Source organism: Felis catus, chromosome C2 (assembly GCF_018350175.1).
Source record: "Felis catus isolate Fca126 chromosome C2, F.catus_Fca126_mat1.0, whole genome shotgun sequence".
Lineage (NCBI taxonomy): Eukaryota > Metazoa > Chordata > Mammalia > Carnivora > Felidae > Felis > Felis catus.
The window spans coordinates 70,804,582-70,830,454 of NC_058376.1; the positions used below are offsets into that span (position 1 = coordinate 70,804,582).

At 39.3% G+C, this 25,873-nt stretch overlaps 1 protein-coding gene and 1 long non-coding RNA gene across 4 annotated transcripts in view; both read right to left on the reverse strand.

Annotated features, from left to right (window-relative positions):
- Positions 1-4,857: 4,857 nt before the first annotated feature.
- Positions 4,858-11,040, reverse strand: LOC123379975. Of its 2 annotated transcripts, none has more exons than XR_006585121.1 (3): positions 8,933-11,040; positions 8,123-8,223; positions 4,858-7,216 (listed from the first exon to the last, which is right to left on the reverse strand). It is a non-coding gene; the product is annotated as an uncharacterized LOC123379975 (long non-coding RNA). The 2 variants fall into 2 exon arrangements; XR_006585120.1 differs by having other exon boundaries at positions 8,123-8,226.
- Positions 11,041-13,257: 2,217 nt separating this feature from the next.
- Positions 13,258-25,873, reverse strand: part of SNX4 (sorting nexin 4) — a 69,206-nt gene continuing 56,590 nt past the window's right edge. For both annotated transcript variants that reach the window (XM_045037051.1, XM_003991725.4), the window contains 4 exons: positions 24,131-24,230; positions 21,460-21,605; positions 19,169-19,283; positions 13,258-14,433 (listed from right to left, as the gene is read on the reverse strand). In XM_045037051.1, the coding sequence (XP_044892986.1) occupies positions 14,386-14,433; positions 19,169-19,283; positions 21,460-21,605; positions 24,131-24,230 (409 nt within the window). In that variant the 3' untranslated portion in view covers positions 13,258-14,385. The remainder of the gene's footprint in view (positions 14,434-19,168; positions 19,284-21,459; positions 21,606-24,130; positions 24,231-25,873) is intronic.

Below are 25,873 nucleotides of genomic sequence, written 5' to 3' on the forward strand. Positions count from 1 at the left end.
TTCAAAGGTTCTAGGTTCTCACTGCTCCCTCATTGAGTAATTGTCCTGAGAGCAGTTGTAGACATTTGCACTAATTAGTTAATTTAATTTTATGTGCGCCTTGTTAGGGCCCCAAATTCAATCTACAAGTTAATGGCAGCTCATATGCAAATGAGTGGAATTCACAGTCCCCAGACTTCATGGTTTTGGTTTTGGTTTTTAAACAGCCCTACAGCCCATAAACCAGTGCCGGGTATTTCCTTCTAATCCTCAAAAAAGTGTTTCTGATTCATTAAGCACCTAATTGCACAACTCTTGAGGAACTCTTGAGGGAAGTTCCTACTAAAAATGAAAACCAGCATCCAGCAGGCCCCTCGTCACTTCCACCCCACCAACTGCAAACTCAACTGCCCGCACAACACTCTGCAGTATTGACTTAACTAACCTGCTCCTGACCCCTGACCCTTCTCTCTTCCTCCCAATTTCACCATTCTAACCTAGGCCCATTATGGTTTGGGGAAAGGGTTCTAAGCTGGGCGTCAGGACACGTGGGCTGAGCCCACTGACCAGCTGTGTGTCCTGGGCCACTCCCCTCTCTCAGGCTTCAGTTTCCTCATCAAAACACAGGGGCAGCAGGATGCTAGTTTCTCCTGAAGGAAATGGGCAGGAATGATGGTGGCCCTAGGGACTGGGAGAGAAAGGACTTCCTCTGGAGTTTTAGGGATCAGACTTGGGTGTTGGGAGGACAGGGAGCAGCTCTGATGATGAGGGCAAGTTGATCCTGGCTAGGAGCGGGAGGAAGGTTCATAGCATCACTGGGCTGACTTTTTTTTTTTTTTTTTTTTTTTTTTTTTGCTAGCAAGTGCAGTGAGCCCCAGCCTCCAGCTTCAAGGTGAGCTGCTCTTCATGAGCTATGGGGGAAACTAGCACAGGCTGAAGAGAGTCTGTACGTGGATAAGTTCAAAGAGCTCAGTCTCTAAAACACCATCTCCATGGGAGCCCAGGCTGGCCGGAGGCTGACCATAACCCTACAGAGAGAGGAGTCTTCAACCCAGTCCTGAGCCCTGAGTCACAACTGCAGCATGGGAGGCAGGCCTCAGAGGCCCAGGAGCTTCCTGAGTGGACATGGCCTTGCACTGCTAGGTACCTGCTTTCTCAGCAGCAGCCACATGAAGAAGGGCCCTTTTGACCTATTTGTATCTTCTCAGAGGTGAAGTGACCGTGACTAGGAAGCACCCAGGGGTCTCTAGATTGATTATCGGTTGGATGCTTTTTAAAAATTTTTAACTTAAAAATTTATTTTTTAAAAGCTTTATTGAAGGGGGTACCTGGGGGTAGCTCAGTTGGTTAAGCATCCAACTCTTGGTTTCAGCCCAGACCACTCACGGTTCGTCAGTTTGAGCCCCGTGTCAGGCTCTGTGCTAAGTGTGGAGCCTGCTTGGGATTCTCTCTCTCCCTCTCTCTCTCTGCCCCTCCCCTTCTTGTGCTCTCTCTTTAAAAAATAATAAATTTTAAAAGTCAAAAACTAAATTTAAACAATTTTTAAAAAGCTTTATTGAAGTATATTTGACTGGGTATATTTGACAGGGGCACCTGGGTGGCTCAGTCAGTTAAGCATCGACTTCGGCTCAGGTCATGGATCTCGTGGTTCATGGGTTCAAGCCCCACGTTGGGCTCTGTGCTGACAGCTTGAAGCCTGCTTCATATTCTGAGTCTCCCTCTCTCTCTGACCCTCCCCTGCTCATGATCTGTCTCTCTCTCTCTCCCCAAAACAAATAAACATTAAAAAAAATTTGAAGTATATTTGACAAATAATAGGAAAACATCATTAGTTAGTAGTATGGTGGCTGCTTGGAATCACTTACTCAGACCTTAAAAAATAGCTCCTTATTTTCATTCAAGCTGATAAAGCAAGACACCTAGTTATTTAAGAAAATTAGACTCTCCTACTCCTTTCAAGCTGTTATAACAAATACCACAGACTAGGTGGCTTATAAACAACAGAAATTTATTTCTTACAGCTCTGGGGGCCAGAATGGTTGGATTCTGGTGAAGATCCTCTTCCTTCAGGGTAGCAGACTACCAGCTTCTCACTGTGTGCTTGCCTGGCAGAGCAGGGGAGGAAGCTCTGTGGGGTCTTTTATAGGAGCACTAATCCCATTCATGAGGGCTCCACCCTCGGGACCAAAGGCCTCACCTCCTAATACCATCCCACTGGGCATTAGTACTTCAACATATAAATTTGGGGGGACACAAACATTCAGACCATGCACAAACTATGATGGTGTCTGTGGGCCCATGAGCAGTAGTGGTCCATGATTTCATGAGCTGTCTCTGATTCTTTACTTAAACCAAACAATAGCCAACATTACTGAGCACTTAGGACAACACGAGCTGGGCACTGTGCTAAGCACTTGATGTGCATTACTTTATCTAATACAACATTTCGGCACAGTAGGTGCTATATGTACCCACACTTTGCACTGAGAAACTGAGGTTCAGCAAACTTAGATAAATTACCAGAAATCACAGAACTTGTTAAAGGTGGAGCCAGGAGTCAAACCAGGCCTGAAACTCCACTTCAGAACCCTTGGATTGCAGCCTAGGGCCCCCAAACTGCCCTCCCTCCCCCCACCCCAGCTTCTCCTAGTTCACCCACCCCCCAGCTTCCCACCCCTTCCCGGAGGTCCCTAACTCCAGTACAGCCTGGGGTGATGCAGAGAGACCCTCCCCAAGCCCTAGGAGGTCGTCAGCTCACAGCCAAGGACTCCACTGGGAGCGGCTTTGAGCTCAACCCGGGACCATCCAGGCAGAACCAGTGTGTAGTGGAATGTTAACAACATCCTATTTATGTTCTATTTCTGTTGAAATATAGTACAGTTCGACAAAATGAGCATGTGTTTGTGTTCAAATATGCTGTTGATCAAGAGGGGGAAATCAGAGAGCAAAAACCCTCATGCTTGTTCAAGAAATGTAAAAAGAAAAAATAATAATCATTTACTTAATTACTTTTTTAAGGAGGCAGAACATCTCAGAATGTGACTGGAGGATGGAAGAAATGCGAGGGGTTTGTGGACTCTTAGATCAGAAAGAGACACGCCCTTCTGAGTCGGGGATTTTCCCCTAAACCGGGACTATCTGAACCCCTGGAGGGCTCGGACGAGAACACCTCCTCTCTAAGCCAGATTCTGATAGGCTCTCCCAATGGAGGACTGCCCTGTAGCCGCGATTACTGCGGGGCTGCACTACTGCAGGGGGGGGGAGGGGGGGGTAAAGGCAGCACGGAGTGGGCAGAAAATCAGAGAGAATCATCCAAGTGCAGATGAGTTAGGAACAGACCTTTTCCCCCAAGGAATTATATTGATGAAATCTAGGCTAGAAAGGTCCAAGTTCAAAGGTCTGTTTATTTTATTATCTTTTTACCCCGAGGAATGTGCCTGCTGGGTTAATGTTTATTTTATTGAATAATCTAGTTTTAGGCATGTCAATAAGAGTCAGTGCTGCTTTTATGGGGAAAAAATGCAGTTTTGTGGCTAATTTCAGCTCTCAAGTGAAGTTCCTGAGCTCGTTGGCTATACTGCCACCTGGTGGTAGATTCCTCTAGAGGAGGGCTGTGGCGGTTTGGTCGCAGGCCAGAACCCGAGTTCAGGGTGGGTATCCTGGCTCCACTAGCTTAGAGCAGGGTGACCAGTTAGAGTTCTTCTCTCTGAATTTCAGTGTCCACATCTTAAAATGGTGACCATAATACCTACTATGTGGTGGTGGTGGGGGGGTGGTTGTGATGATCCAATGAGTTAACGCATGTGTAGTGCCTAGTGCCTAGTAAATCTTTAATAAACTGTAACTATTAGTCTTATTGGAAAAGAACTCGATATCCTTATAGGGTTCTGTTTTCATCACTTCCATCCGGACTTGAGTGAAGCTACAGAAGACATGGACCCCACGTCGGTGGCAGTCAGTGCCAAATCAGAGGCTAAGAGATACTGGCAAGTTGGAGGGGATGGGCCAAATCTAACAGGCGATGTTTAGCAGAGATATTTTAAGTTCTCAATTACATATATTGTCTGCCAAGTGCACAAATATAGGGGATGCCTGATTGACAAAAAAGACGAAGCCAAAAACACTGAGGGATTTTAGGAAAAGATAGTTCAACGAGAGCCGAGTGACTTTGCGTTGAAAATTCTAATTTGGCCAACAGCTATGAAGAAACAACATACATGACAAGCCATTAAAATGTTCATACACCATGACTTTGTAATTCCACTACTAGGAATAGAGGAATAGAGGAAATAATCTGAAATAATTGTATATGAAGATGCTAACTACAGTGTGATTTATAAAAGTGAAAAATTGGAAACAGTAAATATCTAATAATAGAGGACAAGTTCATTAAATTATAGTTTATCCATATGTAGCATCTATAGGTGTCCTTAAGTTTCCAAAGGAAAAATGCTCGTTACATAAGTGGGGGGAGGGGGACAAGTCAGGATATAATTAAAAACAGAGCATCATATGGGGCACCTGGGTGGCTCAGTCGGTTAAGCATCCGACTTCAGCTCAGGTCATGATCTCGTGGTCTGTGAGTTTGAGCCCCGCGTCGGGCTCTGTGCTGACAGCTCAGAGCCTGGAGCCTGTTTCAGATTCTGTGTCTCCCTCTCTCTCTGGCCCTCCCCCGTTCATGCTCTGTCTGTGTCTCAAAAATAAATAAACGTTAAAAAAAATTAAAAAAAAAAAACAGAGCATAACATATTGATAAAGGTTTCAATTAAGATATAAAAATTGGGTCCCCCGGGGGGCTCAGTCAGTTGAGCGTCTGACTCTTGATTTTGGCTCAGGTCATGATCCCAAGGTTGTGGGATCAAGCCCTGTGTTGGGCTCTGTGCTGAGTGTGGAGCCTGCTGAAGATTCTCTCTCTCTCCCTCTGCCCCCATCCCCTACTCATGCTTTCTCTCTCTAAAATATTTTTAAATCTTTAAGAGATATAAAAATTAAAAGACTACATACATCTAATAAAAGATTTCAACTTGTATCATACTTAAACTGACAAAATTATAAGGATAAATTGCCAAGTCCTACATGGAAGTAGGAGATTTTAATACACCTTTCTCCATAATTGATAGATCAAGCAGACAAAAACAAAATTAAGGAAAAAAAGGCTTGAACCCCACAATTTAGAAGCTTAATATAATGGCCCTGCATGGCACACTGCACACTATAGCTAAACAAGATGTATTCTTTTCAAACACACGTGGGTCATTTATAGAACTTGGCCACACACATATTGAAACCAGTAATTTCAGTACCTGATGCTAAATTCTAAGACAGGGGAGGAATGGGGAATTTTAGGAGCCAGAGGCTTTTTGGTTAGAAGCTCAGAGAGAAGATCTCCCAGAGGAGATTCTGGCTAAGATGAGTGAGTCTGTGAGGATGGTTCTCCAGATAAAGGAGATGGGGCTGGGAGCTGAGCCCACCTCAGGCAGGAGAAGCAGCAGGTCCAAGGGCTCTGAGGCACACAAACACAATTGACTTTAGAGAACTGCAAGAAGCATCCCTTGCTCTCCATAATACCATGTTCTCTTAGCCTGCTTCCAAGTAGTGACCTTGTCATGAATATCCAGGGGCCCCACCAAAAGCTATGGTTCAGTTTCCATCTCTAATAGGAGAAAGGGGTCTTCAGTTACCTCCAAGCTGGGGCATGTCCCCCAGAGAGGAACATGAGCTGGGTCCGAAAAGAAGCCACCGGGAGCTCAAGTGTCAGACAGGCTTGGTGACTCACAGCAGGTGGGAAGGTCACAGGACTCCTGAGGCTCTGCCAACAACTAAAGAAACCCTCTGCCCATCCTCTATGGGTACCCCTCAAAAGCCTTTGAGGACTTCTCTGGAGGTTGGGCCAAGCAAAGTGGGATCCAGGACTCCCAGGCCTGGCCCAGGCCATGCTGTGTGATCCAGCTCACATATGGTTCCCTGGGGCTCAGGTCACCTGTTAAACACGGGTATCATTGGCTTCCTGCACCAAGGTGTCACATACACAGGCTCAGGTTCAGGAGGGAACTCTAGAGTGTTTGCAACAGTAACTGTCCAAAGTCCCTGGATGGCTGAAATGCAGTCTATCTCAAACCTTCATTTCAGCCAAATGCTTTCCTGTGCTCCCCACCAAAACCACTGGTGTAAGGGCTCATTTTCTCCCTTTTTCAGTCCCCCACCCACCCTCTGGCCATTGACCATGTGATGAAATGTGATAGCCAGAGAGTCTTGGCCAAGCCACACAGCCCCGTTAGATCAGGAGACAAATATGGAAAGAAAATACTCAAAGGAAGGACTCTGTCCAGAAGTCAGCTATCTGCACTTACTTGCTGTGTTACTGTGAGCAAGTCACTTCCCCTCTCTGGTCCTGTTTCCTCATTTTTAAAATAGAAGAAATCATCTCTAAGCTCATTTCTAACTGAAGATTCTGGGATCCAATCACAGAAAGAGCTGAGTCTAGGTTAAGGGTCAAGCAAGCAAGTTCTTAATCAGAGGATATAGTCCCTTCCATTGATTTTCCAGGGCTGCTCTGAGGTGGAAGGAAACAGAGGTGGGATATGCAACAGGAATGAGACGTCACAAGAGGCTGCCACAGGGACAGGAAGAAATAGGGGAGTTCTTTAGTCACCTCCTTAATCAACACAAGAGTGTTTGTTTCCCTCAGGTTGGGTCAACATTTTGATATGCTAATAAGCCCCAGTGAGAAGCCAATCCTCCGTGTGTGTGTGTGTGTGTGTGTGTGTGTGTGTGTGTGTGTGTCTATATCTATAAATCTACCTACAGATACAGATCTAGAGAACACTGATTTCTCTCTTCGTGTGTGTGTGCGCGTGCGTGTGTGTGTGTGTGTGTGTGTGTGTGTGTGTGCAGCAAAGGCAAATTATTTGGCTCTGGAGAATTTTGAGGTATAAGGGAAGCAGTGAAGATCCCCGATTCACACAGTGGTCTTTAGCTTTCTGGCAGGAAGTGAGTGATGCCTAATCACCAGCCCTGAGCAGTCTTCCTGCACCCTGCTCACGTTGGGCTGACCTCTGGAGGGTCATACTTACTTCTGGATGCTAACCTTTTAGAAGGATCCTTCAAACCATAAATTATGGTCTCTATGGATACCATATGGCCAAAAAAGAGGTGAAGGCATATGTATTGACATGGAACAGTCGTCAAGATGTTAAATACGTACAGTAGGATCTCATTTCCACAGCAGTGGTTACCCCTGTGGAGAAAAACAGGGAGACAGAGGGATGGGAAATGAGAGAGGAAGGACACAACTTTTCATGCCTACAGCACTATTTGGAATTTTTTTTAATTAAAATTTTTAAATGTTCATTCATTTTTGAGAGAGAGAGACAGAGCACCAGCAGGGTAGGGGCAGAGAGACAGACAGAATCTGAAGCAGGCTCCAGGCTCTGAGCTGTCAGCACAGAACCCAATGAGGGGCTTGAACCCACGACCACAAAGTCATGACCTGAGCCAAAGTCGGAGGCTCAACCAACTAAGCCACCCTGGGGCCTCCCTGACCAGCCCTCTACTACAGTTGTTATCGCGTGTTTGGATGAGGTGATTGTTATGTTTCCATTATTATAGTTATGTAAATATTTTTAACTGCAGAGCCATGTAGTAAATTCTGATTATAATTCTTTTTGTGTAAAACAGTTCCTTTTCTCTTGAATATTATAATAGCCTTGTGTTTTTATTGCTTACTTTTTTTTTTTTAATTTCTTTTTTTAAATTTATTTTTGAGACAGAGAGAGAGCATGAGCAGGGGAAGGGCAGAGAGACGGGGAGACACAGAATCTGAAGCAGGCTCCAGGCTCCGAGCTGTCAGCACAGAGCCCGACGCAGGACTTGAACTCACGGAACGTGAGATCGTGACCTGAGCCAAAGTCGGACGCTCAACCGACTAAGCCACCCAGGAGCCCCTATTGCTTACTTTCCTATCTACGGCTACATCGTCCCACTCAAACAGCCTCCAAATACAATATTCTACATTTGTCAACTCTTTACCTAAGCCTACAATTCTGACTTTTTTCCAGGTGATCTTCCCCCGGGAGCCCCCGACTTTGACTCCACTCTGGACAGTGCCTTCCCAGGATTCCTTTTCATCATACACTGGGCATACCTTTCATCTCTCTTTTATGTTGGATCTCCTGTTTTCTGTATCTCATGGCTTCCTGATTTTTGGTCTATGCTCCTGTTTTGGGGAAGCACATCTTCTAATAGCTTCTTGAGAAAGGGTGCATAGGAAGGGAATTTTTTAAATTATTTTTAATGTTTATTCATTTTTGAGAGACAGAAAGAGACAGAGCACGAGTGGAGGGAGGGGCAGAGAGGGAGACACAGAATCCAAAGCAGGCTGCAGGCTTTGAGCTGTTAGCACCAGCCTGACTCAGGGCTCAAACTCACAGACCATGAGATCATGACCTTAGCCGAAGTTGGACACTCAGCCAACTGAGCCACCCAGGCGTCCCAGGAAAGTAATTTTTTGAGACTGCATATTCAAAAATGTCTTTGTTCTGCCTCACACATGATTGACAGTTTGGCCATCCAATTGGCTATCATTTTTCTTCAGAATTCTGAATGCATCACTCTATTTTTTTCTGGCATCTAACAAATTTTGCTTTACAGAGAAGCCTGATGCTATTGTGAGGGCAATTCTTTGTATATTAACTGTTTTCCTGTTACTATTTATGACTTATTTTTTTTCCATAACTGGAAGCCTGTATCTCCCACTCGCCTTCACCCATCTTGCCCATCACCCCACTTGTCTCCCCTCTGACAACCATCAATCAGTTCACTGTATATATGGGTCTGTTTCTATTTTTTGTTTGCTTTGTTTTTTAGACTCCACAAATAATCTAATTCTTCCTGGTACAGACTTTCAACCAATCCTTTCCCCACCCTTTTTAACCCCACACCTATTCCTTCTTACCAGTATGCCTGTTTCATCTAATTCCTGAGTCTTTCTGGGATTCGACTGTGTCAATTAGCTTGCTTCTTATTAGTAGTCCCAGCCACTGGCATGTAAGTTTCAGCAGCCACCATTTTTTTAAGTCAATTAGCACCTCCTCCATCTTTTTATCTTCCAAAATTTTGTGAACACTTATTGTACACAGTTATTTTCTTCTGTTCTCTTTGTCCTGAATGGTACTTTACAGACAAAAACAAAAACAAAAACACCTCCTTATTGTCATTTTAGAGGAATTTTTTAAAGGCACAAAGATAGACCAATGTCTAAATGACTGTATTTAACAAGAAGTCTCTCACCCTCATTAATACTATTGTTATTACCATGTTATTGTTTCAGTCTTAATTTTTGATCATTACCCATCTACTCATCTTTATTAAGGCTTCACATGTTTTAAATCTGGCTTCTGATATCAACTTGTAAACTTGGAACTAAGAAACTGGTATTGCCTAATTTTTTGTACAACTTTTGTATAAATTTTCGTATTTGCTAAATAACTGTAAATAAATGGCCCTTGGTTTGGCCAGGCCATTAGCTTAAAAGCTAGTTATGATTCATATTTTATACTTATGTATATATTCTTTAACACTCACTACTCAGTCTGACCTGTAGCGCTGACATGATCTGGGAGCTTATTAGAAATGCAGTGAGGCTCCACTCCAAACTACTGAAACAGCCTGTTTTAACTAGATTCCCAAGTGATTCACAAACACATTCAAGTTGGAGAACTAGTCTAGTATTTCCCCCACAGCCCGCCTCATTCTGTTCTCTCTTCCTCTCCCATTCCCAGTAGTACCCAAGACATTTTCTTGTCAAGTATCTCGCAGTTTGAGCATCATGAAAGTTACCTTTTCCACCCCTCCCCCACCCTCATGGGTCTGTCCCAGAGGTTCTCTTCCAGGTATGTTGACATCTAAAGTCCCCTACTCCTCCAAAAGGGAAAAGCCTCAACAAGTACCAGGCTCTGGATGCATGCTACGTGAGGTCAAACTCTGCCTCTACCAGTTACTAGCTGTGGGATCTTGGGCAAGCCACATCACTGCACTGTGCCTGTTTCAGCTCTGATAGCTCTGATTTGATGCGATTGAAGCTATATCCTCTAAAATGAAGGCTTTAGCACTGAATATTTAGGAATTTCTCCTTGTCTTCTGCTGAATGGTGTTTCTATCACATAAGTACATGAAAGGAATATTTTATTCATTTGGGCTCTTTGCTGCTGAATCAACTAGTTTCACCTTCATCTGGGGATGGATTTTATAATTATCTGCTGAATCAATAGATTCCCCAAACATTCTGACCTTGGGACTGCTTACCTGGCGAACATACTCTCTGAGCTTCACAGATGGGGCATTCATCTGCTTCACAGTTCAAATACTGAGAAAGACCTCGGCAATGAGCACAGGAAGCAACAGGGGATGGCGATAGTTGCAGAAACATTGGGGTAAAAACTGGAGAAACCTCAGCAAAGGTAGAAGAGGGAGAAATGGGAACATATATTGTCTGACAGGCAGTTGTCCAGTGATGGGCTTAACTTTTCCAACATTAGGTATGTTAGCTGTAGGTTTCCACAGATGCCCTTTATCAAATTAAATTTCCTTCTTTTCCTAGTTTGCTGAGAGTTTTAGTATACGTGCTGCCTAAGAGAGCACGTAGTTTGCTGAGAGTTTTAAATAATAAATCAGTGTTGAATCTTGCCGAATGCTTTTTCTACATGTATGAAAATGGTCTTTATTCTGTTAATATGATGGATTACAGTAATTAACTTTTAATGTTAAACCAACCTTGCATTCTGAGATAAACTCTACTTGATCATGACATATTATGCTCTTTACATATTGCTGTGTCAAATTAGCTAATAGTTTAGCAATTTCTGCATCTATGTTTATGACGTATATTGATATATCACTTTTTCTCCAGGTATCTTTGGCCGGTTTTGGTACTGTGGTAATAATGCTTTTCTCATTAAAAATTTTTTTTACTGTTTATTTATTTTTGAGAAAGAGAGCGAGCACGAGTTGGGGAGGGGCAGAGAGAGAGAAAAGGAGACAGAGAATCCGAAGCAGGCTCCAGGCTCTGAGCTGTCAGCCCAGAGCTCAACGCAGGGCTTGAACTCACAAGCTGTGAGATCATGACCTGAGCTGAAGTTAACCGACTAAGCCACCTAGGTGCCCCTCATTTAAAAAAAATGGGAAGCAAGTATTCCCTTTTCCCTATTTTCTGAAAGTTTATGTAGAATGAAAGCTTTTTCTTCTTTAAGTGTTTGAGAAAACTCATCAATAAAGCCACATGGACCTGGAGTTTTCTTCTGTAGGAATATTTTTTATAATAAATTTATTTGGTATAAGGCTACTCAGATTTTCTATTTCATCTTGTATCAGTTTTAGCAAGCTGTATTTTTTAAGGAATTTGTTGACGTCATCTAATTTATTGGTTTAAAATTGCCCATAATTTAAAAAAAAAAAGTTGCCCATTATATTCCTTATTATCCTTTTAATTTCTGTAAGATCTATAATAACATCCCCCATCTCATTCCTGATAAGAATTTGTGCTTTTTCTTTTCTCATCTAGGTTTCCTAGAGCTTTAATTTTGTTAATCTTTTCAAAGAACCAACTTTTGGCTTTGTAACTTTATTTTTAATATCATTAATTTTGTGCTTCCTTTCTTCTATTTATTTTGGACTTAATGTGCTCATCTTTTTCAACAGCTTATTCCTTCCTTTAAATATAAGTATTAAAAGCTATATAATTTAGGAAGCAAATATAATTCTACTGATTTGACCTCTCTGGGTTACTCACCCTTGAAAGAAATTCTTAAATCTTTTTTTTAGGTAAAACTTTTTATGAGAATCAGTAAATTCTATCCAGGGGGAGACTATGAATATAAATCTAAAGAATGATTATAAAGATATAAAAAGCCTAGCATTCCTGTTATATAACTCTTGGTTTTTCATTCCATTCCAAGCTGGGTGTTTATTCTAAAGATGCTTGAATTTTAAGAACCCGCAGTTCCTGTTTTGGATGCTATGTTGTAATTACCAGTGACTCATTCAGACATACTTAAGTTTTGGATGTAAATGAAGGTTAAGTATGACTTCAGTTGATTTTAATGCTTTGACTATATCAACTGCATCACTAGTACACTGTCAAGATGAAATCTTCCTCTATTACTATTTACATTAATGTAATGAGTCATTTTTCTTCAGTCATTGCTTATATTTTTATATTTAGCTTTGAAAATTTAAACTTCATCTCTCCTTAATAATTCATCTTAGAGTTCTGATTTTTAAATAGTGAAAAGGGTTATTGCACAGATTATTTTCTTTATACTTATTGTAGATCGTACAAAAAATAATTTCCATCACAAAATTCCTTTTAAGAGTTTTATTTTGGGGGGGTGGGGTGGGGTGCCTGGCTGGCTTAGTTGGTAGAGCATGCAACTCAGGGTTGTGAGTTCAAGCCCCGTGTTGGGCATGCAGTCTACTTAAAAAAAAAAAAAAAAAAAAAAAAAAAAGTTTAAGAGGTTTTTGTTTTTTTGTAAGGGATGATTTGTGCTATCAAATTAAACTTTTTAAAAAGTCAACCCAAATCAAGATATTCCTAAACATACACACAACCAAGTGAATATCTGCATATTTTAGAAAAATATTTTTCCTAAATTCATCTCTAAAAACATAGGTAGCAGGGAACCTGGGTGGCTCAGTTGGTTAAGTGTCCGACTCTTGATTTCAGTTCAGGTCATGGTCTCAGTTCATGAGACTGAGCTCCATGTGGGACTCTGTGCTCTCAGCACAGAGCCAGCTTGAGATTCTCTCTCTGCCTCTTCCTGGTTTGCACTCTCTCTCTCAAATAAACCTTAAAAAATAAATATTAAAAAAAAAAAAAGGTAATAATGGCCTTCTCAAACTAAGTCAGCTAGTAGGGAAAAATCTAATACATTTTACATTTAATTTAAGGTTAGTTTTGGAGAGAAGACTTTTGATTTTTAAGTGCCAAATGAAAAGCTGTTTTATTTCATGAGTCAAGAGATGATACAATTCAATGGAATGAGGTGAGTATACAAACAACTTTTGTTTCCGACAATTTTATCTTTAAAAAAAAAAAGTAAAAATTTAAAAGTTATATCTCATTTCAGCATCTTATTTTTTTTAAATCCAAATTCTGGCCTAATATAAATTTACACAGTTAAATACTTCAAAACATAATATGGCATGTATTATTATTATTTTCTCACAGGGCATCAGATACTAATATGTATAAATCACCTTGTTAAAATAACAAAAATATGAAAATCAGCACAATACTTCATTTATTTATTGTAAGTCTGGCAAACAGCACAAAAATCCAGCAACATTTTAAACATGTAAAAAAGTCAAATGCTGAACAGTACTGGGGAGTTTTTTTTTTTTTTACATTAATTAGTAATAATGAGAACACATTTAAAATACTGCAAAGCTAGCAAAATGAGGATACCTGGCTTCTGAACATATACCACGCACACACACACACACACCATATAAACAATATAATTTATCTTTACAAAAATTACAGCCAAGCAATAGAGAAGAAGGATGTTAATAATGAAGATACTAACACATATGTTCACTACATGTATCTTATACAATGAAATGCTACATCTTGTACCCTGAAATGCCATGTGTAGAGAGCCAAGCATAGTAAATTTAGGCTCATCACTGAGGTTAAGAATTGAGAAGAATTTAGTGCTTACATGTAACATATTCAATTAAAACTTTCTATATAGCAATTCCTGGATCATAACAATGCGTTCCACTATATATTTGAGAAGTTGAGTCTTCTTTGTTGGCAGTATAAAATTTCTGACCAGTATCAAAATTCTGGTAAAACACAAATTGAAGGCATTTTCTAGTGTATGCAAATGTTATAGGGGGCATCAATGAATGTGAGAGAAAACCTTAGAGTTCACACTAAGTTTCTGCTGAGCTTTGTCAAACCAAACAGCTCAACTATAAGGCAAGAAAAAATAACCCCCTATAACAGATTAGTGGGTCTTACTAAGTAAAGACAGGAATGCAATCTTGGGGAAAAATTCCCTACAGAAACAGATCTGAAACAACTGGCATTGAAACAAACATATTATCTAACATCTTTCATTCAGTCACTGGTTCAGAAGCCTGACAAACAATATACTGGTATATATTATCAAATTAACATTTTGGAATCAGCACCAGTCCCCAAAACCTCAAATTATAATATTTAATATTCATTAAAATACATCCTTTTTGTGCTATATTAACACAACTACAATCAAATTAAAGAAAGTTGAATTTACTCAACTTATATATATTTTTGTGTATACTGGATAGCAACTTTATTTTTTTTTATTTACTTGTGCTTCTGTTCTGGGGCACTTTGATTGAAGAGAAATTCATTTCACAGGATTACATCTTGCTAAAGCATTCCTTAGCATTGGTCCAAACTTGAATTCCCTATTAAAAACAAAAACAAGAAAGAAAAAAACTTTAAAATGTAATCTTGGAAGGATTCTGAAAATCCAACTGTTTGGCTTACTGGTATGCTACTTTCACCTTTTGGAATAACTGTCAAGTCCAGCAAATATGACACTATTTCTAGCAATGACTAATATAAGTGAATGTCTAATGCTTCTGAAAAAAGAGAATCGCTTGTATAGCCTATCTTCAAGATGGGGAAAGAGCTACTACAACTTTTTGGAAAACTGAGTTTTCAAGGCTCATAACAAACTTATTTATTCATATCACGTTTGCATTATTTCTATTTGTAAACCAAACAAGCTTTCAGGAAACTGTTCTATGTAATACTTAAAACAAAAGAAAAATATCTTATTAGTTTAACAATTAAATAAAAATTGATTATTTAAAAATTAATGGATTATTAAATTATTAGTCTAACAACACATGTTTTGATAAAAACCAATAATATGCTGAATTATCAAATCCTTCTTAGTGTTCTGGCAGGCTATTTAGCACAAAGGTAATATAATATACCTAATATGCTTAAACAAAAATGCAGGTATATAAAAATATAGCAGTAAAATCTAAGGAAGAGGTAGAAACAAAGGTATTTTTTCAACAAACAAGACACATATTTTATGAAGAAGCAGTATTTTCTGTAATATTTAAGTATGCCAATATCTATCAATATTCGAAGCTTTGATAAATATCTTCAAATCTTAAATATCTTTGGCTGGATAAAGCAGTATCTAATAGAGTACTGGTTGTTAGAAAGGATAAGATATGGACTATCACAGTAAGAGATCTATGAGACATCAAATGAGCAAACAAAAACTACACACTAGCACATACAATGCAATCCCATTTGTGTAGGGAAAAGGAAAGTGTATATTTTCTTAATGATTGTAAATGTGTAAGAATGTCTGGAAGGATACACACGAAGTCTGTAACAGTGGTAAGTTTCTAAAGAGGGATTTGGGGGAGGAGGGGGAGAATTTTTACTTAATATGCTTCTGGATTTTTAAAATTTTTGCAATGAGAGTATGTTACTTTTATGATAGTTTTTCTGCTCTGACCTTTATCATTTCCTTCCTTCTACTAACCTTGGCTTTGTTCTTTCTGTAAACCCTTTAGGTGTAGGTTACGTTGTTTAAGACTTTTCTTCTTCTTTTTTCTGTATGTTTATTTATTTATTTGGCGCAGGGCGGGCGGGGGGGGGGGGCGGTGGACAGAAAGAGGGAGAGACGGAGAATCCCAAGGCAGGCTCCGCACTGTCAGCACAGAGCCCAATGCAGAGCTCAAACTCATGAACTGCGAGATCATGACTTGAGCCAAAATCAAGAGTCAGATACTCAACTGACTAAGCCACCCAGGCGCCCCGAGATGTTTCTTGTTTCTTGTATTGCTATAAATTCCTTCTTTGAACGGCTTTTGCTGCATCCCAAAGATTTTGAACCATTGTGTTTTCATTTACATTTGTATTTTTTGATTGCCTCTTTGATTTCTCCATTAACTCATTGAAGGTTTGGTTAGCATACTGGTTAGCCTCCACAAGTTTGTTTTTCCAGTTTTTTTCTTGTGACTGATTCCTGGTTTCATGCAATTGTGGTCAGAAAAGATGATGATATTATTTCAGTTTTCTTCAATTTACTGAGACTTGTTTCGTGGCCTAACATGTGATCTATCCTGGAGAATATTCCATGTGCACTTGAAAAGAACGTGTATTCTGTTGTTTTTGGATGGAATGTTCTATATATATCTGTTAAGGCCATGTGGGCTAAAGCATCACTCAAAGATACTATTTCCTTATTGATTTTCTGCCTTGATGATCTATTCATTGATATCAGTGGGGTGTCAAAACCCCCTACAATTATTGTATTACCATCAATTTCTCCCTTTATGTCTGTTAATATTTACTTTATGTATTTAGGCGTTCCAGTGTTGGGTAGATATTTACAACTGTTATATCCTCTTACTGGATTGGCCCCTTTATCAGTATGTAAAGCCCTTTGTCTACTGTTACAGTCTTTGCTTTAAAGTCTATTTTGTCTAAGTACTGCACCTTAGCTTCTTTTCCCACTTCTATTTGCATGGAATATCTTTTTCCATATGATCATTTTTTTAATTTGAAAAGATAAAGTAGCTTAAAAATCAGTCAAGTATTGGGGTGCCTGCATGGCTCAGTTGGTTACGCACCTGATTTAGGCTCAGGTCATGATCTCACGGTTCATGGGTTTAAGCCCCATGTCAGGCTCTGTGCTAACAGCTCAGAGCCTGGAGCCTACTTAGAATTTTGTGTCTCCCTCTCCCTCTCTGCCCCTTCCCCACTTGCACTCTATTTCAAAAATAAATAATGTTAAAAAAAACAAATCAAGTATTTCGTAAAAGCTCAGTCCTTGATCCAACAAATTAGAAAATTCACTATAAAAAAGGTTAACCAAAATAATACTTAGAATAGTTGATTTTTAAATGTTAATATTAATACTTTTTATATAAAACTATTTTGTTTTGGTTTACTACTACTTCAATTTAGTCATTTGATTATATTCAATTACCACTTTGGATATCTGACACTATAACACAGTATGGTATATTTTAAAAGTTAATACACAACTAAAATAAAATATAGATAATCATATTTATCTAAAAAAAAACTAGTATTAATCTTGACTTCTCGTACTTAATTTTAAGTTTCTAAAAAAAATACTGTAGATTTTCAAATACAAAAATCTATTATTCTACTTAAGGAAGAAAATAAAACATGATGAAACTTTATAGTACTGTTCCTGGGAAATAAGGTGAACACACATCTTTCAAACCTCATGTAGTAAACTCTTGTTTACTGTAATGGTTTTCTTAGGAAACATGAGTAGACATACAAGCTATCCAACAGTATGTCCAAATACACCTACAGTGATATCCTTTTTATTCAGAGATTAATTTCTAGCACCCTCAACCACCCCGCCCTAGGTAAAATGGGGAGAAAAGTCCTTTGAGCCATTATATAGTCTGCATTTTCCTTTGGAAAAACAGCAAACAGAAGATCACAAGGAGCTTACTGATGAGTCTTTTATGAAAACACAATAAAACCAACTCTAAAAAACGTGTGTTACCTGATCTTTCAGACCTCCTGAGATTAAAAAAGGGCAGGCTAGAAAGACGACTAAATGTGAGGCACCCTGTAAAGCAGTAGGATGTGGCACAATGACAACAATAGATAAAACACCACCAAGCTGTAATCATACTCCACTGTCAGCATTTGCAGATGGTTTGGTCATGATTTTAACTTCTCTTAAGTGACCCCAAAGATCTATAACATGGAGTAACTTACACTTTAACTGGGGCATAAATATGAATTTGCCCAATACAAAAAAAGCCCACCTGACTAATGCTAGAGTCTGGTGTTTACATCTTAAAATATCTTTGTTTACTATGCTTACTGCTAGTGATACAAGTGAAAAGGGCTAGGGAAGTGATGGTGACTAGCCAGAAAATACACATTTCAGATGAATTAAAGCATAAGTTGTTTATATGAGCATGGTTTTTCCCTCTAAGAAGGTCTTCATAACTGAGAATTCATCTTGCTATTTACATGATTTACTGAGACAGTGCATGTTAAGTCGCTTGGTAGACTGCAAAGTGCTGGTAAATTGTAAAGCACTGATAGTAGCTGACAGGCACATAGGCAGGTCTTGGGTTATAAAAAAGAAGGAATGTTTCATATTTTTTTCTTACAACAGCATTTTAGAAAGATTTTGGTATTGTCAAAACACTCCCCTGGGGCCCCTGGGTGGCTCATTCAGTTGAGCGTCTGACTTTGGCTCAGGTCACATGATCTCACGGTTTGTGAGTTCGAGCTCCGCACTGGGCTCTGTGCTGACAGCTCAGAGCCTGGAGCCTGCTTCAGATTCTGTGTCTCCCTCTCTCTCTGCCTCTCCTCCACTTGTGCTCTGTCTCTCTCTCTCTTAAAAATAAAATGTAAAAAAAAAAATTTTGTTTTTTTAAATAATAAAAAAAACCACTCCCCAAAATGAAGTTTCCATGTTCATATCTTCTACTATGGACATCAGCTACATGGAAGACTCACTATGACAACAAACCATGTCATGACCACATTTTCCCCGATGTTTAAGCTATTTTCCAATCAAAGCACTATCTATCACTATTAGGAACAGTATTTTACCACCACATCCAAGAACACCATATAATCCAAGTAAAGTTGTTGGTATATATTTGCAAATACTGGATATAAATAGAGCACAGAAATTTGGTACCTTAGGTGACTGAAGACTCAGTAATCGACATTTTGGTTATTAAAAAATACTTCTTTCAAAATTAAGTAAAGAAATTGGAAAACATTCTGGAAGGGGAGAAGGGGAGAAGAATGGTCTTTAAAATGAAAATGATAGGGGCGCCTGGGTGGCTCAGTCAGTTAAAGCACCTAGCATTGGCTCAGGTCATGATCTCATGGTTTGTGAGTTCAAGCCCTGTGTTGGCCTCTGTGCTGGTAGCTCAGAGCCTGCTTCAGATTCTGTGTCTTTCTCTCTGCCTCCCTGCTTGCACTCTGTCTCTCTCTCTCTCTCTCTCTCTCTCTCTCAAAATAAATAAATAAACATTAAAAAAATTAAATTAAATTAAAATAAGCTTTCTAGTCCAAGGAAGAGAAATTAGTTTTAAAGAAATTCACAACCACTTTTGAATATACCGTATCTTCCCTGACACCAAAACCTACCTTTTTGCACATACTGATCTGCATGACTGCATAGCTTATGAGAGCTTCCTTTAAATCATGGTTCTTTTGTTCTTTGAAGCGTTCGATATCAGCCCAAGCATTTTTCACAAATTCTCTGAAATAAAATGTGTAGTCAACATTATTACTTACTCAAATTATGTAAACTATATTATAAATTCTAATAACCAGTTCTCATTCGCATTGGTTTTTGTCTATATAGATGAAAAAAAAACTTTTGTATATATGAGTTTTTTCTTCCTAAAAATTATACTAGAAAAAAAAGCAGAGACAGTCATACATTCTTCTTCATTTTAATAATCAATATTTTTGCCCCAAGAATTCCAGCTTCAAATTATTCCTATAAATCAGCTATAAATGGCTCTTTTCACATGAAGTTGCCCTCCTGGAGTCACTGGAAAACATACACTCTTTTGACAAGATATACCGTATCACAATCATCATGTACTTGCTTTAAATGACAACTAGAGTTTTCAAAATTCTGAGAGGCATTTACCTTTGTAACTCTACTCATAAAAGTTTACTTTTACTTATTTGGTGCCAGTTCTAAAAATTAACAAAAACACCTCAAAACCAATGATACACTCTTGGTCTGCCTTGATCTACGTACTATTGGACAAAGACAGCAATAAGGAAAATAAGTCAGTGACGGAAGACCTTTGAGAGTTGAATTTCTAGAAATACTTATGGAATAATCACATGCTAAGTCAATGTAAGGTGTTGGAACATAAAGATGAAACATACACAGTCATTGACTTAGAAGGGCTCCTGAACACCCAAAACAAAACTGCCATGCTATTGTGGCATGAGCTCAGTGCTATGACAGCCTGCAAGGCTAGGAGTAAGCTTCACAAAGAAAGCGCAAGAGCTGGGCACTGAAGAATCATCAGGCTTTTGTTAAGTGACGGAGAAGAAAGGGCAAAGGGAATGTGCAAAGGCCAGAAATCAGGAAAAGTGCAGGAAAATAATTTTATAAAGTTGAAATTCTTCTTTCTCTTTCCCCCATACTAAAACTGTTTCTGTAACATGATTTTTTTTTTTTTAATTTTTTTTTTTCAACGTTTATTTATTTTTGGGACAGAGAGAGACAGAGCATGAACGGGGGAGGGGCAGAGAGAGAGGGAGACACAGAATCGGAAACAGGCTCCAGGCTCTGAGTCATCAGCCCAGAGCCTGACGCGGGGCTCGAACTCCCGGACCTCGAGATCGTGACCTGGCTGAAGTCGGACGCTTAACTGACTGCGCCACCCAGGCGCCCCTGTAACATGATTTTTGATCATTCAAATTTCTTAGGAAGTCAATCACTACATGTTAGAAGAAAAGGTTATAGGGGTGTCTGGTTGGCCCAGTCATTGGAGCCTGTGACTTTGATCTCAGGGTTGGAAGTCTGAGCCTGATGTTGGGTGTAGAGATTACTGTTTTTTTTTTGTTTTTTTGGTTTTTTTTGAGAGAGAGAGAGAGAGAATGCAATATGGGGAGAGGGAGAGTAAAACAAAGAGGGGGGGCAGGGAGAGAGAGAAGGAGAAAATCTTAAGCAGGCTCTAGGCTCAGCATGGAGCCCGATGCAGGACTCAATCCCATGACCTTGGGATCAGGACCTGAGCCAAAATAAGAGTCAGACACTCAATTGAGCCACCCAGGTGCCCCAGAGATTACTTAAAAATAAAATCTTTTTTTAAAAAAAATTTTTGAACATTTATTTATTTTTAATCTTTATTTATTTTTGAGAGACAGACACAGAGCATGAGCAGGGAAAGGGCAGAGAGAGAGGGAGACACAGAATCCGAAGCAGGCTCCAGGCCCTGAGCTGTCAGCACAGAGCCTGACATGGGGTTCAAACTCATGAACTGTGAGATCATGACCTGAGCTGAAGTTGGACACTCAACCAACTGAGCCACCCAGGCTCCCTGAACGTTTATTTATTTTTAAGACAGAACACAAGAGGGGGGGGGGGGGATGCGAGAGGAGGGGTAGAACACAGAGTGAGACACAGATTCCGAAGCAGGCTCCAGGCTGAGCTGTCAGCATGGAGTCCAATGCGGGGCTCGAACCCACGGAGTGATCATGACCTGAGCTAAAGCCAGATGCTCAACCAACTGAGCCACCTAGGCACCCCTAAAAATAAAATCTTAAAAAAAAAATTGCCCTTGAAGAACAGACTATATTTCAGGGATGTTAATGAAGATGGGAAATGTTATAAAAAAAACAAACAAACCAACAATCCTCCATGTAGTACACGTGTCTAGCTTTGTTAAACATCTCAGCATTTTTACCTGCCTTCCAGATTTTTAGACTTTAGCTGTTGCTCTCCTTCATTTATTTGTTCTTCTAGCACCTTTATTCTGGCTTCTCTTTGCTCTGGAGTTTCTTGGCCAAAGAGCTTGGTAGTCATTCCCTTCAAGGAAAATGTTCTCACAGTCTAAAATGAAATAGAAATAGGTGATTGGATGAACAAAATGTGGCATATACATATAAAGAAATATTATTATTCAGCCTGAGAAAGGAAAGAAATTCCAACACATGTTACAACATGGATGAACCTGAGAACATTATGCTAAGTGGAAATAAGCAAGTCATGAAAGGACAAATACTACATGATTCTACTTAATGTAAGGTATCTAGGGTAGTCAAAGTCATAGAGACAGAAAGTAGAATGGTGACTCTCACGGGCTGAGGAGAGAGGGAAATTGATAGTTGATGTTCAATGGTACAGAGTTTCAATTTTGCAAGATGAAGAGAGTTCTAGAGGTTGGTTACACAACAATGTGAATGTACTTACTACTACTGAACTGTATACCACTTAAAAATGGTTAAGATTATCCCTAGTATAATCTTTCATTAACCTATGCTTCTATAAAACTGCTTTTAATTTATATCAATGTAAATTCAATAGCTGTACTAATTTCTTCCACTGTTTTCTGAGTTTGAAATAAGAGTAAAAATTAAAATATTTTTTAAAAAGAAAAATAAACAAGGGGCGCCTGGGTGGCTCAGTCGGTTAAGCATCCAACTTTGGCTCAGGTCATGATCTTGCGGTTTGTGAGTTCGAGCCCCGCGTCAGGCTCTGTGCTGACAGCTTGGAGCCTGGAGCCTGCTTTGAATTCTGTGTCTCTGTCTCTCTCTGCCCCTCCCCCACTTGTGCTCTGTCTCTATCAAAAATAAATAAATGTAAAAAAAATTTTTTTTAAAGAAAAATAAGCCACAGGTAAAAAAACAATGGTTAAGATGATAAATTTTGTTATGTATATTTAATCACAATTAAACATTTTTTTAAAAAGGGAAACAGAGGGGCACCTGCGTGGCTCAGTCGGTTAAGTGTCCGACTTTGGCTCAGATCATGATCTCACGGTTCGTGGGTTCGAGCCCCGCACAGGGCTCTGTGCCGACAGCCCAGAGCCTGGAGCTTGCTTCAGATTCTGTGTCTCCTTCTCTCTGCCCCTTCCCTGCTCGCTGTGTCTCTCTAAACATTTTTTAAAAATTTTTTTAAAAATTTTAGAAAAAGGGAAACAAAACTTTTGCCATTTCCTCCTAGCTCAGTACAGAAGCACCAATAAGTCTTACAACCAGGGGGCTCCTAATGTGATTCCTAACACTGGAATAATATGGAATAGTCAAAAAGAAAAAAATTCTAACTGAACTTCTTAATCAAATGGAAAACTTCCATGTGAAGCATTAGGCAAGTTATTTCTTTAGATTAGAGGTCATTTTGTAAACATTTCTCTATGACATAAAAAATAGATAAAAAAAATCCAACAGGTGACAAAAGAAACAGGCCAAACTAAAACAAAAAACATTTAAAATCTGCGTAATACACACTGAAACTTGGTTATCAATTAAATAGGATGCCTTCCCTTGGAGGGTAGCCTCAAGCATCACTGCTTTAACATTTCCTTACTCTCTGGAGATTACTAAGGGAAACACTTTTCATGTAGGAGTAGAGAATCATGCTCCCTGAAAATGGCCTGGGAGTGTCCCCTCAGTTCTAAAAATAAATCAAGCCTAGGGGTGCCTGGGTGGCTCAGTGGGTTGAGCTTACGACTTTGGCTCAGGTCAGGATCTCGCAGTTCAGGATCTCGCAGTCCAGGAGTTCGAGCCCTGCATTGGGCTCTGTGCTGACAGCTCAGAGCCTGGAGCCTCTTCGGATTCTGTGTCTCCCTCTCTCTCTCTGCCCCTCCCCTGCTCATGCTCTGTCTCTCTCTCTCTCTCTCTCAAAAGTAAACATTAAAAAGAAAGAAAGAAAGAAAGAAAGAAAGAAAGAAAGAAAGAAAGAAAGAAAGAAAGAAAGAAAGAAAGAAAGAAATCAAGCCTAGTATATACATGTTTCATAGTCAAATGGTCTTTTCCTACAACATATATCTGTGACTTTTCAGAGATAACAAAGTACTTGTTAAGTATGAAGTGACTGGTAAATGGTAGCACTGTCACTTTCATTATTTCCAGATTGTGTACTCTCACTACGACAGCTAATTTATTCCAATAAAATGGCTAGACAGTAGAAAGCCGATTATAAAAATGATCTAAGGTCCATAAAATAAGATACAGAATTTTCTTCACATCTATTCCCTATACCAGAAGCTCCTTCTTATGAGAGATGAACTGATTCAAACTGGGCAAGGCTTTTCAAAATAAGCTAAAATTTCTATGATTTACTTTGTAAAAGTCATTATTTCAATCACAAAGAATAATGCTTTTTCACTTGTACTGAATATAAATGAGAAGACACTATACAGAGCAATGTTGGCAGAATTTCTTACACTGCTATGTAATATGATGTTTTAATGGCTTATATCTTTTTATATCAAGATCACAAACCAAGGAATTACAAAGTTGCGCATAAATTATTCCCCTATAAAAGCTACAGGCATCTTGGGTATTACAACTGCAGCTCATTCCTTATACGGCCTGCTGCACTAAAACCAGAGACTGAAATGGAAACACACTCACCCCAGTTGCCAGTTCCTCACATTGCTGCTTTTTGGATGCTAAGTCCTGAGCAGCCATCTCCAAGTCATACTGCATAAGTTCATGTTTCCTGCATACAGCCCTAGGGATGAAAAAAAGTGCTGCCACTTAATTTTTATGGCTTCTCTTTTAACATATTAAAATTTTTCAGGGGCACCTGGGTGCTTCAGTCGGTTAAGCGTCCAACTATTCATTTCAGCTCAGGTCATGACTTCACAGTTGTGGGATCGAGCACCCATGCAGGGCTCTGTGCTGGGTGTGGAACATGCTTAGGATTCTCTTTCTCTGTCCCTGTCCCCCGGTTGCGCATACACGTGTCTTCTTTTTCAAGAAAAAAATTTTTTTCTCCCCAGGGGTAGAGAGGAAATATTTACAATATGTACCTAGAATTTTCAAGTTTAAAATGCAATAGCCCAATATAAAATGAAATCTACCAGGGGTGCCTGAGTGGCTCAGTCAGTTAAGTCTAACTCTTGATTTCAACTCAGGTCATGATCTCAAGGTTTGTGAGATTAGGATTCTCTCTCTCCCCCTCCCTCTGCCTCTCCCCTGCTGATGCTCTCTCTCTCTCAAAATAAATATTAAAAAAAATTAAATTTAGAACCTAAGCATAAAAAGTATACATAATAAAAGATTTTTTTTTTAAGATACTTGCAACATTTTTCTCAACAAACATACCATTATCACATACATTAATGAAATCCTTTGTGTAACATAGAAACTAATACTGGAATCTCACAAAGCAGTTGAGTATTCCTTAAACTCAAATTTTTCATCTTTATATAGAAATGTCTTAGTTTTTACTATCATATAAATGACCCATGCTTAGTGTAAAAAACAAAACAAAACTAAGATTCTGGCACAGAAATGTACAAAATAAAAAAACTTTCAAGAACTCCTTCTCTTCCCAACTCCACTATCCAGACACAATCCATGTTAATATTAATAGATGGTGCATATTCTGCCAGACCTTAGGTAGGCACTTATAAATACACATATGCACACACCCCAAGTGATTCTACATATTATCTTACCTAACTATATACCATGGACATATCAATATACATTCATCTTTTCTATAGTTTTAAGAACTGTACAGAATTCCACTCTGTTCAGCAACTTTCTTTTGCTTGGTAACATGAAAATACCTGGTGAAACTCCTGAGTACTCAAAGCTCTAGAAGGAGCAAGGTTAAAAATGTACAGATATTTTGTATCAGCTACTAAACAGCTAAAGAAACACTGGTCCTCTATACTAACAGAATTCTTATATTGCTTTTAAAAATGACAGGAAAATAACCCAAAGTGGCTACAGCCAAAAGCGACCTATTTCAGGTAAATGGATTCATTTTTCTAAAATGGACAGAAAAAATATACTAATTTCTTCTCCTTTTTTTAATATTTATTTTTGACAGAGAGAGAGAGAGAGAGAGAGAGAGCGCGCACGCGCGCAAGCATGCAAACTGGGGAGGGGCAGAGAGAGATGGAGACAGGTTCTGAAACGGGCTCTGTGCTGAGAGCAGAGGGCCCGATGTGGGGCTTGAACTCATGAACTGTGAGATCATGACCTGAGTCAAAGTCAGATGTTTAACCACTTGAGCCACCCAGGCACCCCTATGCTAATTTCTTCTAAACTAGAACTATATACCAGAGAATTCTGTTTGGCTCTGCAAGAGATACCATAAAAACAGAAGACAAAGTCCTGATATTAAGAAGTTACACAACC